This window comes from Cucurbita pepo, chromosome LG09, assembly GCF_002806865.2.
Source record: "Cucurbita pepo subsp. pepo cultivar mu-cu-16 chromosome LG09, ASM280686v2, whole genome shotgun sequence".
Lineage (NCBI taxonomy): Eukaryota > Viridiplantae > Streptophyta > Magnoliopsida > Cucurbitales > Cucurbitaceae > Cucurbita > Cucurbita pepo.
In genome coordinates this window covers 3,310,080-3,322,366 of record NC_036646.1, presented here as the reverse complement: position 1 = coordinate 3,322,366, position 12,287 = coordinate 3,310,080, and the positions used below count along the sequence as shown (strand labels likewise).

The window sequence follows — 12,287 nt, the reverse complement described above, 5'->3', positions numbered from 1 at the left end:
AGTTCATTCGCGAGGAAACAAATGGTCATTTGACAAAAGCTTACAAGTAGGTTGGTGACTAAGAATTTTTATACTCATTCTACTACTATTTATACTCATACGTGTGTATGTATATGCGTATGTGTATATATATATATATATATATTTATTTATTTACTTCTTTACTCTTTTTTAAATTTTTATAAATTATATTTAATACGATATTATATAATTTTTTTTTATAAAATATGATTAGGTTTATTAAGATGTTTTATATTTTTTTTTTAATAAAAATTATATTCAAAATTAAATTTATCTATTAAAAATGATTTAAAACTAATATTCTTTTTAAAAAATATATTAAAAAACAGAATTTTTTTTTCTTTATCACAATTCTTACAAAAATAAATAAAAAAAATGATGGAGACGTCTTAGTAAGCTTATTGGGCCTCGAGGCCCAAAGGAGTCCAAATACAACGGGCTTCCTCACTATAAAGCCCAATCTAATGCTGGACTCAAATCTACTAAAGTAACCATGTAGGTGACGCAAGTCGCCACGTGGACCAATGATACGTCACCTGCTAGACTCACCCGCTGAAAGAGAAACAGGCAATTTCATCTCCCTCGCCTCGTGCTTCTGTAGGGGTTCCGAGATCGTTTCTACGGTTCCTTCCTTCCTTCCTTCCCTCCCCCACCTTCACTCTCTAGGGCACAGCAATCTGAAGGATTGGTCTGGAAGCCTTCGACTTCCTCCCGATCTTTTCTCTTCTTCCATGGCGGACTCTTCTTCTTCCTCTGCAACCCTCGATTCAAATCCTCAAGCTGCCGAGCCCGAAAACCCCAATCCACAGGGCAAGAAGCCTGAATCTGCCGCTTCTTCTTTTCCTCCTACGCAATCGTTACCACCAGCAACGATTTCTGTTGGAATAAACCCTACCTTGCATTCACCGTTGGTGTCCACGCCGCAACCGCCTCCTTCTTTATCGTATGGCCCGCCGCCCGGTACTGTGGCTGTTCCTCCGACGGCTCCGTCTTTTCGGCCGGTGCCTCTCGGAGTTCATCAGTTCTCGCCTATGCCTGGCACTGGCATGCTGAACCCAAGCTATCCAAACCCTGGGGTTCAGCCTCCCGGTGTTAGTTCGGTTCCGGCGCCTGCTCCTGGTATGGCAAGTGGCGTTACGGGAGCTGTTCCAGTTCCAGCGCCTCAACAGATGATGGCTTATCAAGTTCCACCGGGTCAGGTTCCAAATCCGGCGATGAGGCCGTACGCCACTATGCCTAATGGTTTCGCAGCTGCTACTCCTCAAGGAGCATTTCTTCCCCCTGGTGGGTTTTCTTTATCCCTATTGTTCGAACACTTCAATTGGCAATGTGATTCCGTAATAATCTTGACTAGTTTCTTTAATCTATATGATTGTCGCTGTGTTATATGTAATTTTGTTTAGCATTCTCTTTGTTGATGCTGTCAATTGCCCGCTGCATTCATTTTAAGTTCGTTATCAACTGGAACACAGTCTGACTTCGAACAAAAATTTACCTTCATTTCCGTGTGATTTTGACTAGAAAGTACATAATTTTAAAGTGTTTACACAAAGTAAGAGTTCAGGGCATGTTATGATGCCTGGGAAAGAGTTCGAAAAAATAAGTTCGGAGTCTATTAAAAATTTTCGTGTTGGTTAGATGAAGGGTATCGATGACAGGATGTTTTCTCCTACAGCGTCTTGTCTCTTGATTGAATACGGTGAAAAAGGTTGGAAGGCTTCATATTGCTTAGAGAACTCCCAACTACAACTCCTTTTTTGGGTATGCNTTTTTTTTTATAAAATATGATTAGGTTTATTAAGATGTTTTATATTTTTTTTTTAATAAAAATTATATTCAAAATTAAATTTATCTATTAAAAATGATTTAAAACTAATATTCTTTTTAAAAAATATATTAAAAAACAGAATTTTTTTTTCTTTATCACAATTCTTACAAAAATAAATAAAAAAAATGATGGAGACGTCTTAGTAAGCTTATTGGGCCTCGAGGCCCAAAGGAGTCCAAATACAACGGGCTTCCTCACTATAAAGCCCAATCTAATGCTGGACTCAAATCTACTAAAGTAACCATGTAGGTGACGCAAGTCGCCACGTGGACCAATGATACGTCACCTGCTAGACTCACCCGCTGAAAGAGAAACAGGCAATTTCATCTCCCTCGCCTCGTGCTTCTGTAGGGGTTCCGAGATCGTTTCTACGGTTCCTTCCTTCCTTCCTTCCCTCCCCCACCTTCACTCTCTAGGGCACAGCAATCTGAAGGANGCTCATTCATATTTGCCTGTTATTCTTGTTTGCTTTCAGCATGGTTTTTTTCTTTATTTTTTAAATGGGGTTCTGGTTCTAAGCCCATAAGAGAACTTGGTATACAATACAAGCAGTATAGTATTCAAGAGCCTTTCCGTTTGCCCTGCTACATAATATACGGCTGGTCCTGTTTATTTACTAGGATTTTACTGGTAGTTATATTGGATACTGTCCCTGGATTTTGAATTGCCAGAAGCAGACCATGTTAACCACCTGAGTGCTCGTTCTCCTTGTTTCTAAGGTATCAAATTCTCTTAATTATTATATTGTTTTTGACATTTTCTTTGATTCCTTATGCTACACAGTCGGATCTCTTGGAAATTTGAGAGTGAGTTTTGAGAAAATATTAACTTATTCCCTTTTCAATCGATTATCTGTGTGTATGAATTGCTCGAAGTGTTGTGCTTCTTAAATCATAAAATTCTGCTTTTGATGGACGGGATATTTGATAAGGCTGCAAGAGTAAGGTAAGACAATTTTACGTAACAGTTCAAGGAATTTGGTGCTACTATTTGAACGTTTTCATTAGGTTAGATAATGTATTCAGCTGGTGATAGCTTCATTCATTTGCTGCCATCTTTTATTTACTTGGGACTTTGGTAATGGGATTCATGAATCCTAATAAAATATTATTCTATGTACTTTTAGCACCGCTTTGAGTAGTCCGACAACATTTTCTGATGCATTGGCAAGATATTTTTTTTTCTTTTGTGCAGGAGTTCCTCGTTTTGCTTCTCCATTTCCTGGTATGATTCGGACACCTTTTCCTCCACGCCCACCTGGTGCTATGGGCATGATGCCAGGAATGCCACGGCCTCCTGTTCCAGGGATTCCTGGTGTTCGTCCAATCATCCCTCCTGTGGTTAGACCTGCTATTCTCCCAAGTGTCACACCTGCTGAAAAACCACAAACTACAATTTATATTGGCCGAATTGCTCAATCAGTGGAAAATGATTTCATGCTGTCCCTTCTTCAGGTAGGTTAATCACTCTCCATGTTACATTTCTTCTGTTATTTTTCATTATCTTCAATTTAGTGGCTATAATCAATATCCATCTGTTTCTTTTAGCTATGTGGACCAGTGAAGAGTTGGAAACGGGCCCAAGATCCTTCAGATGGAACTCCTAGAACCTTTGGATTCTGTGAGTTTGAGTCTGCTGAAGGTGTTCTTCGTGCACTACGATTACTGACGAAGTTAAACATTGATGGACAAGAGCTAGTGGTATGATGGAATTTGTTACTATTGCCTAGATATCCTATTTGATTTTATTAATATTAAAAAATTTGATCTTTATAAATCTACTACGTAAGTTACTGGTTTTGTTTGAATTAACATCTTCCATATCACAGTAATTTGAATCTCTAAGATGTGTCACGGCCTTTCCATTGTTGATCAATAAATTTAAAATTTTCTGTTTTTGAATGTTCATCTTCTTCCAAATCCTTACCTTTTTAACAATTATTACAAAACATCTGGGTACACTCTTGCTCTACCATTTAAGATGCTTGTTTGAAATTTTTTTTGATCTTGACATTCCTTCTTAAAAACAGACATTACAGTTATCTGTTTGTTTGTTTTTTCTTTTTTTGCTATCCTACTGCTTCCTTACTGCGACTTTCAGATTAAACTTTCATGGATTCTGTTTATTTTTTATTTTTATTGATCTATCTTGTTGTTGTAATGTTATTGTATGAGCTGAAAATTCAGTCATAATCAAGGTTGTCCTCTATATTGCTTTTTTCCCCTCCCTACCAAGTAATATTATTATGGATTGATGATTTTCATTCTTGATAATAGCATTATTTTTTTTTTCAACCTAAAAATGGTATGGATATTTATTTTGTTTGGTATCATTAAATTAAAAGTTAAACTTGTTTCTGATGGGTAGTAAAACAAATAGTAAGTTAAGCTGGTCTGTTTTTCTTTCTTTCTTTCTTATGGTGTCAAATGTTAACTCTATATACAACTTTCAAGTTTCAACTTATTTTTAATATAATTTTATCACAATTTTTTAATGAACAGCTAAAAGGTACTCAAGCAACAAGAGATTATCTGAAGCGATATGTTGAAAAGAAAGCAGAGAATTCAAAAAAACTGAAAGAAACACAAGTTTCAGAGACTAAGGAAGATGAAGCTGATATAGCGAATGTGGCAAAAAATGAAACTTCAAAGCCCCCTGCAGAGGATTCAAAAGAGGACCGTGATTCAGGGGAAAAGGAAGATCATGACATTGCCTGTTCTGCAGTTTTAAGTGATGAAGATAGAGAGGCTGATCGAGAGGCATCAGAAAAGCTTACAAATTCTCTGGAGGAGAGGTTGAAGTCTAGACCTCTGCCACCACCTCCTCTACTGACAACTGCTGATGTTTCTGGAAATTCAAGTGCAGAGCCATCTGCTAAACTGAAAGATGGTGAATATGACGTTGATATTTTGAAAAGTGGTGAGTGTTCATAAGTTGGTTGTTCAAATCTTCTCTTTGTAGTATGAGAATAACTAAAGAAGTTTGCACAGTAGATATACAATATTTGTTTATAGCGTGGTCTTCATTCATTACAAATAGTTTATGTTTCTTTCTTAAATTTAAAGAGTATCGGTGCTGGGTTGCTTAATTTTCATAACCTCTTACAGATGTAGCTGATGATAGAAATGATGACGATTCAACTAGCGACAATAAACAAACTAGTGAGCAGTACGACAAGCCTGAAACAAGCTCACCTGATAGAAGTAGAAGGTATGACAGGAGAAGTCGAGAAAGAGACAGGGAGCGAGATTTAAAAAGGGACAAGGAGCGGGAAATTGAGAGATATGAAAGGGAGACAGAGCGGGAACGAGCTAGGAAAGACAGGGAACAAAGAAGAAAGATTGAGGAGATTGAGCGACAGTATGAAGAATGTCTTAAAGAGTGGGAATATCGAGAAAGAGAGAGAGAAAAGCAGAGGCAGTATGAGAAGGAGAGAGAGAAAGAGAAAGAGCGTAAAAGGAAGAAAGAGATTATGTATGATGAAGATGATGAGGATGATGATTCAAGAAGAAAATGGCGCAGAGGTGCTCTGGAGGAAAAGAGGAAGAAGAGGTCTAGAGAAAAGGAAGATGATTCAGTTGATAGACAGAGAGAGGAAGAAGAAATTGCCGAGGCCAAAAGAAAGGCCGAGGAGGAACAGCTGCAAAAACAGAGAGATCCACCCAAACTTCTACCTGGTCAGATGATGAATATCGACGAGAAAATTGTTCTTCCTGAAGAACCTGCTAACGAGATTAAATTTTTGACTTCAGAACATGATTCTGAGCTTGACTCGGGCCGTGAGAACCATATAGGTAATTGTCTTACATGTAAACTTTAAGAAGTCTTTTTTTTCTTTTTAATCCACATGTCGATTACCTTGTACCTGCCTATTCTATTATTTGAATGACATATCTGGTATGTGACAGGGGACGGGTTTTTACAAAATGGTAGTGGTGATGAATTAAATATAATACCATCAGAGACCCGTCAGAGTGAAGGCTTGCCTGCAAAAAGGTTAGGATTTGGTATAGTAGGTTCTGGAAAACGGACTACTGTACCTTCAGTTTTTCACGAGGAGGATGATGAAGCACAGAAAGAGAAGAAAATGAGGCCACTGGTTCCAATTGATTACTCAGCTGAGGAACTCCAAGCTGTGCAGCCTTCTAGTACTGGGGCTCTGCCACCAAATTTAGCTGCAGCAGCCGAATTTGCAAAACGTATATCAAATGTTAATTCTAAAGAAGAGAAGCCTGACAGTGAAAGGGAGCGAGGAAGGCGTCCCAGTGAAAGATCTAGTCAGCGGGATAGAGACCGAAATGATGAAGATACCTATCGCAGCAAAGATGAGAACAAGACAACAGACAGAGATAGGGAGCGAGACCGTGTTTTGGATAAAGTAAAAACGCCAGACAACAAAAAGCTGTTGGATGCGAAACAGTTGATTGATATGATTCCCAAGACAAAGGAGGAATTATTCTCATACGACATAAATTGGGCAATTTATGAAAAGGTATGGAGTCTCATTGATTCTCTTTTTCTTAATATTTATGGTCATTGAAATGTGAACTGTGTTACATGAATAACTTGGGTGTCATATGTTTTAGAGATTATGTGGGCGTGGAATTTCAATTGCAAAGTCGACACGTTTGTAGTTGTGCATAGCATTAATAATACTGTCAATCTAGGGTGTTGGCATGTCTTTTCTCATTTCATTCTCTTTACTTGAGTTTTCTATGTTAGAACATGGTCAAAACTTATATTCTGATTCCTGCTGGTTCTGTCTAATTAATTTTTTCGTTCATCTTTAGGGAAATATAATAGGTAGATATTTCTGAAAATTTAATGCATTGTTATGCTTATTTGCAGCATGCATTACATGAGAGAATGAGACCGTGGATTTCGAAAAAGATAACAGAGTTTTTGGGGGAAGAGGAAACCACTCTTGTCGATTACATAGTTTCGAGTACTCAGGAACACGTAAAAGCATCTCAAATGCTGGAGCTGCTTCAGTCAATTTTGGATGAAGAAGCTGAAATGTTCGTTCTGAAGATGTGGAGAATGCTTATCTTCGAAATAAAAAAGGTAGAAACTGGTCTAGCTTTCAGATCAAAAGCATGAGTTAAGTTTACAATGCATGTCGGCTCCCATTGGTGCTTTCTCTGTACCAATATTTTTCACGGCTCTGAACTTTCAGGCCATTTCTTGAGGTAATAGGATCACATCTCTGTTGGGATTTTACTCAATTGTATGCTTTAGATTCATTCTTTTTAGTATTTATAGTCGAACTTTTGTCTCCATGAGAGGTTGCACTTGTAGCTTAACAAAACAAAGAAAGAAAACTTTCCTTTTTAAACCTAGAGAATGTTAGGAAAGCGACCGAAAAATTTGTTTCGTAAGAACCTTATTTGAAAAGATCTGTTCTATAGGTTGTACATCTGTGTCCTTGGATTCTAAGAAAAAGGTTTTGAAAGTTGTTTATGGTACATAGTTATAGTTTTGCAAGGCTAAATGTTCACAAAACATATGGTTACACTTCGTTACGAAGCATCCATAGTTCGTTCGAGAAGTCGTCGTGTAAAGGATCAAAAGATTCAAAACCAAGTTACAATAGAGCCAATAGCCAAACCCAAAGCAAGAAGAAAACCATTATAACCCTAATTGGAGTCATCACTGCACGAAGTGTTTGGATTAGTTCACACATGGGAAGAACTAATGTGTTACTTTCTCCTTTTCGTCTCCACCTACGTCAAAGTGTAGTCGATTAAGTCGATTATTAGGGAGTGTCAAGTAGCAAGCTGAAGTGACTTGGAAATGGAGAATTTGAGCACCGGTTTAATGTTGTGTCCAATACACTTCGATGCTTAAGTTACATACATAGTCTAAGTAGTTAAGAGCCGAGCACAAGTAGGATTGTGTACCTTTTACATAAGGGAAGACTATCGAAATTAAACCAAACCCAAGAGTAAGACGAAAACCATAGTAAACTCAGCAACTCTGCCTATTGCAAAGGCACCAATTTTGGGGCCAAGATCATCGTAACAGCCGATAAATATCCACGACTGAACCCGAGAAAGGCGAGTAAGAATTGCCACAGGAACTTAGGTCAAAGGAACTGAGGACCATGCAAGCAACCCAGAAAGAGTGGATAAAACAACAGCCTCCCCACCCAGCTCCCAAGAACAACCTGGTTCTTGGAAATATGGGATACCAGTAAAAAAAAACCGAGTGAAGGTTGAATGAATATGTATTTTTTTTTTCATTTAGCTTTAATATTGATATAAAATTTACATTTAAATATTATTTTAATCTTTTTATCTTTATATTTTCCGTTTTGATTCATTTTGGCTTCTATATCTTAAAGTTTTCACTTCTTTATTAGATGATTATGCACTTAGAGATCATTTTACCTACCAAATAAGTTGGTAGGGGTGAATTAAATCCCTAAATTTTAATGGGTTTGAATTTCTTCTCCGTGTTTTGAATGGGTCCATGTTCTTTCGTGTTAGAAAATTTTGAAATTTTTAAGTAGCTGAAAAATTAGGTTCGTTTTAGTACGCACAGTTGAAATGCATGACAAGAACTTATAAGTTAGAGTTGATAATTTGAACTCATGAACGTTTGATATTTGAGTTTTATAATATTTTAGTTATTAATATGAACTTAATATGAATAAGTAATGATATTTTAGTTATTAATATGAACTTAATACGAATAAGAGCTTTTNAGAACTTATAAGTTAGAGTTGATAATTTGAACTCATGAACGTTTGATATTTGAGTTTTATAATATTTTAGTTATTAATATGAACTTAATATGAATAAGTAATGATATTTTAGTTATTAATATGAACTTAATACGAATAAGAGCTTTTAAAATAATTTATGAAAAATTGAACCATTAAGTTGAGTTGAATTGAGTTAGATTGGTCGCTTGAGTAACAAATACAACTGACTCTAAATTTTTTAAATTAAAAAAAAAATCTAAAAAATAAAAATGTACGAATAAAATAGGGTCTGCATGGACATGGACAGAAAATAAATATGCACAAATTTCAAGGAAGTGTTTGGTTCATAAATTTATGTAACTAAAGTTAAAAGAAGCCATACCAAAATTGCTTACCTAAGAATGCTAGCTACATAAATTCAAACCTAACAAATTCTTTAAAATTGTGAATCAAAGCCAACTAAAAACTTCAATTATAATTAGAAGAGTCTAATAAAAAATTATCATTTTTCTATTTCAAATAAAAAAAATGTTTTATTTCGTGTAAAAAAATTATAAACATCTAAAAAGATATGGATTTAGATATTTAGCCGAAGAGACTTAAAGTGCACTATGATGCTTTACATTAACATCGGTCCTATGTAGATCTTAATTAAGTTTTGTTCAATCTATTTATAGTAGTTATTCGTACTGTTAACTACATTTCTAAGAAAGGAGATTTCGTGTATTGACTCGATTGATCCTCCATCCTCTATAAGAAATCAACTAAAAGTACTTGATTTAGCCCGTGTCCGTCTCAACACTTCAGGTGTTTCTTGCACTAACGACTCGAGTTGACCTTAATGGACTTCGAGCTTCAATACATTTTTCCTACAACAAAAGATAAAAACAATTTCGAGAGATTTAATCCTACAAGCTGAATTACAATTATGAATAATTTGCTACACTCTAGGTATATAGGGGAATGAACATCATAGCCTTGTTTTGTTGCACAACTTGCAATAGGCTATATGTCAAATGTCATATTCAAATCACATCAAACTCTCTTTTTCAAAGCCAGCTATGGCATCTCTGGCGAATGAAGAAACACCAAAATAGCAATTTCGATCTTTTACGATCTCAGGTGGTTCGTCTCGACCCAGATATAAACAACTTCTTACCTGCAATAAGAAGTGGAAAAAGCTAAATCAATCAACGGCTAGAATCAAAGACCCCTTATTTAAAAAAGTTGAATAATTATATGTTTGAATTTGTTTAATCAAATGATTGGTTTGATGCAGTTTCAACCTCCAAATCGCACAACTCATGATCCCAGCTACAAAATCAGTGGCAAAAGCACGTTATTATGTCTACTAAAAGTCTAATCAGTTCTAATCACCTCCAATTTGACACTAATAAGAATAAAGAATTGGTTAGGTAGGCTTACTTCTTGTGGCCCATAACAGTGTCCAATACTAAAACCAGTAGTGAACCAATATTGGTTCATGAACTGTTCTTTCTGGCAGGAAATCAAATCAGAATAGTTTAGTAAATGTCCTCCTCAATCGCCCCACCTTTCAGACAGCCCCACAAGCAGTGCCAAGGTTCTTAAAATCAGATGAACATGACAATTTTGATCCTTGTAGCATACAAATCCCTGAACTTTTTGCTCAAAAACAGATATTAAACAAGGGACGAGCCATCAGCCAGCTATTAAACAACTAAGGAAGTTTCTTCTCTTAGAAAAACTTACAGTATAAAGCTGAATTGTTGACATCTCTTTGCTCATCTGGGTTGTTTAACGATGGAGATTTCCAGAGGAGTAATGGAATTGCGCCTTTTGAGCTTCATCTTTTTGTGTATGTTGTTTGTTGTCCCTTCACGTGGTAGATTTACTAGATATTACACGCCTCCAAACGTCCCACGTTTGACAGATCTCGTTCCTCGTGTCTCGATTGATCAATGCTTTGCTAAATTGTTTGGGGCCTCAAATATGCGGCTGATGAACAATGGGTCCTCTGTCAATCTCACTCTCGACAAAGTTTCTGGTAAATCACCTTTGGATCTTAACTTTTCTTTTAGTCTGACTTTCACTTTCATTTCTAACTTTTTCTCTCTTCATCTTTGGAGGTGCTGGTCTGGTCTCCAGAAACAAATATCATTATGGATTCTTCAGTGCTTCAATTAAGCTTCCATCAGGTCTCACTTCAGGGGTTGTGGTGGCTTTTTATGTAAGTTCTTTTTTTCTCTCTACTGTTCTCAGTTTGGCTTACCAGTTTGATGCATAGCTAACGAGATGAACACCGCGTTCAGTTGTCGAATGCAGATGTTTATCCCCATTCTCACGATGAGATAGACATCGAGCTGCTTGGACATGACAAGAGAAAAGATTGGGTTATTCAAACAAATATCTATGCCAATGGAAGTGTCAAGACTGGAAGAGAAGAGAAATTTTACCTGTGGTTTGATCCCAGCTTGAAGTACCATGATTACACCATCATTTGGAACAATTATCATACAGTGTAAGTGCATGAAATTCAGTCACAAAAATAAACCCAAAAATGGGTCTTTGCTTTTCTTATTGGATCAATCACAACGTTTCTTAAAAAGTGCCTCGAAATGCAAGCAGGTTTCTGGTGGATAATATTCCAGTAAGAGAGCTACGAAATTCTGAAGCTTTCTACCCATCAAAGCCAATGTCGGTTTTTGTCACAATATGGGATGGTTCAGAATGGGCAACTCATGGAGGCAAATACCCAGTTGACTACAAGTATGCACCCTATGTAGCTTCTTTTGAAGAAATGGAAATCAATGGCAGTATGACAACTTCGACACCCACTTCTCCTTCAGGTTCTAAAACCAATGTCTCCAGCCCAGATACTCTGGAGCGGCCAGAATTTATCAAGCTATCACAGCAGCAAATAGAAGCAATGGATTGGGCAAGGAGGAAGCTCATGTTCTACTCCTATTGTAAAGATACATCTAGATACAAAGTTCTACCACCAGAGTGCAAATAAATGTATTTTTGCTATTTCCTACTTATCACTAGGATTCTTTCAACAAAAATTTGAAGTTACAAAAAAAAGGGTATTGTAGCCTTGTATACCATAATGATTAGTGAGGTACACCTACGTAAGACATGGGATGGAAAGAGAAGGAAGATGTTTGTCTTTGTGCCTCTATCTTGTTTTTTATAATTTTTTTGAAAAAAAGAAAAGAAATGAAAGATCCTTTCCCTTTCAGTGTATATGAAAATAAATGTGCTGGCTTATTTGGTTTATGTGGCAAGTAAAAAAATCACCGTCAGTGATGCACTAACTGGATCCCGCTAGACAAATCAAAGAGGGCAATTACTTTATCTAGAAAGATGTGCCAATGACAATGCAAGAAACATCTCACGTGGGGATGGCGATGCGAATATGGTTTCAAGTTTTGAACATCAAAGACAAAGATGCTGGTCGATAGTTAAATAGAGAAGCAAAACTCCAACGTGAATACATACTGAAATAAAGGAGAGCTTTATCCGAGCCGTCTAAAATGAAGGATTCTCTGGCTATGAGATCCTAGCACAGCTTTGAATTTGACTTCCTAGAATCTTCTTGAAGGATGCCAAATTCTCAAAGGCTACTCACTCCCATGAGCTTACCAACTGCATGGAGATGAAATATCAGTTTTATAATATTGTAAGAATGAAACTTTTGTAAGTTACAACATTTATAAGCATCATAAAGAAGTTGAATTGATCTGCAACTAC

General features: G+C 36.6%; 2 protein-coding genes and 1 long non-coding RNA gene across 5 annotated transcripts; 2 read left to right on the top strand and 1 right to left on the bottom strand.

Moving 5' to 3' along the window:
• The first annotated feature begins 752 nt into the window (after nt 1–752).
• On the top strand, nt 753–7,185 carry LOC111801667 (RNA-binding protein 25-like). 3 transcript variants are annotated; one of them, XM_023685748.1, is made up of 9 exons: nt 1,175–1,305; nt 1,697–1,782; nt 2,470–2,568; nt 3,044–3,303; nt 3,397–3,549; nt 4,351–4,768; nt 4,957–5,643; nt 5,758–6,341; nt 6,698–7,185. In XM_023685748.1, exons 4-9 carry the CDS (start codon nt 3,076–3,078, stop codon nt 6,947–6,949), a joined length of 2,322 nt encoding a protein of 773 aa, XP_023541516.1. In that variant the 5' UTR covers nt 1,175–1,305; nt 1,697–1,782; nt 2,470–2,568; nt 3,044–3,075; the 3' UTR covers nt 6,950–7,185. The 3 variants fall into 3 exon arrangements, with proteins under 3 accessions (XP_023541514.1, XP_023541516.1, XP_023541515.1); XM_023685747.1 differs by lacking the exon at nt 2,470–2,568; XM_023685746.1 differs by lacking the exons at nt 1,697–1,782; nt 2,470–2,568 and having other exon boundaries at nt 753–1,305.
• A 2,094-nt stretch (nt 7,186–9,279) lies between these two features.
• On the bottom strand, nt 9,280–10,403 carry LOC111801874. The gene is made up of 2 exons (XR_002816199.1): nt 10,287–10,403; nt 9,280–10,195 (listed from the first exon to the last, which is right to left on the bottom strand). It is a non-coding gene; the product is annotated as an uncharacterized LOC111801874 (long non-coding RNA).
• Nucleotides 10,094–11,780, top strand: LOC111801873 (probable xyloglucan endotransglucosylase/hydrolase protein 33). The gene is made up of 4 exons (XM_023686075.1): nt 10,094–10,581; nt 10,664–10,764; nt 10,847–11,055; nt 11,163–11,780. Exons 1-4 carry the CDS (start codon nt 10,338–10,340, stop codon nt 11,548–11,550), a joined length of 942 nt encoding a protein of 313 aa, XP_023541843.1. The 5' UTR covers nt 10,094–10,337; the 3' UTR covers nt 11,551–11,780.
• Nucleotides 11,781–12,287: the final 507 nt, after the last annotated feature.

Coding starts and splice junctions, on each gene's coding strand:
- LOC111801873 (XM_023686075.1), top strand. CDS start 10,338: ATGGAGATTTCCAGAGGAGTAATGGAATTGCGCCTTTTGAGCTTCATC. Junction 10,765..10,846: donor GGGTTGTGGTGGCTTTTTAT/GTAAGTTCTTTT, acceptor CACCGCGTTCAG/TTGTCGAATGCAGATGTTTA. Junction 11,056..11,162: donor TGGAACAATTATCATACAGT/GTAAGTGCATGA, acceptor AAATGCAAGCAG/GTTTCTGGTGGATAATATTC.
- LOC111801667 (XM_023685746.1), top strand. CDS start 753: ATGGCGGACTCTTCTTCTTCCTCTGCAACCCTCGATTCAAATCCTCAA. Junction 3,304..3,396: donor TCATGCTGTCCCTTCTTCAG/GTAGGTTAATCA, acceptor TGTTTCTTTTAG/CTATGTGGACCAGTGAAGAG. Junction 6,342..6,697: donor ATTGGGCAATTTATGAAAAG/GTATGGAGTCTC, acceptor GCTTATTTGCAG/CATGCATTACATGAGAGAAT.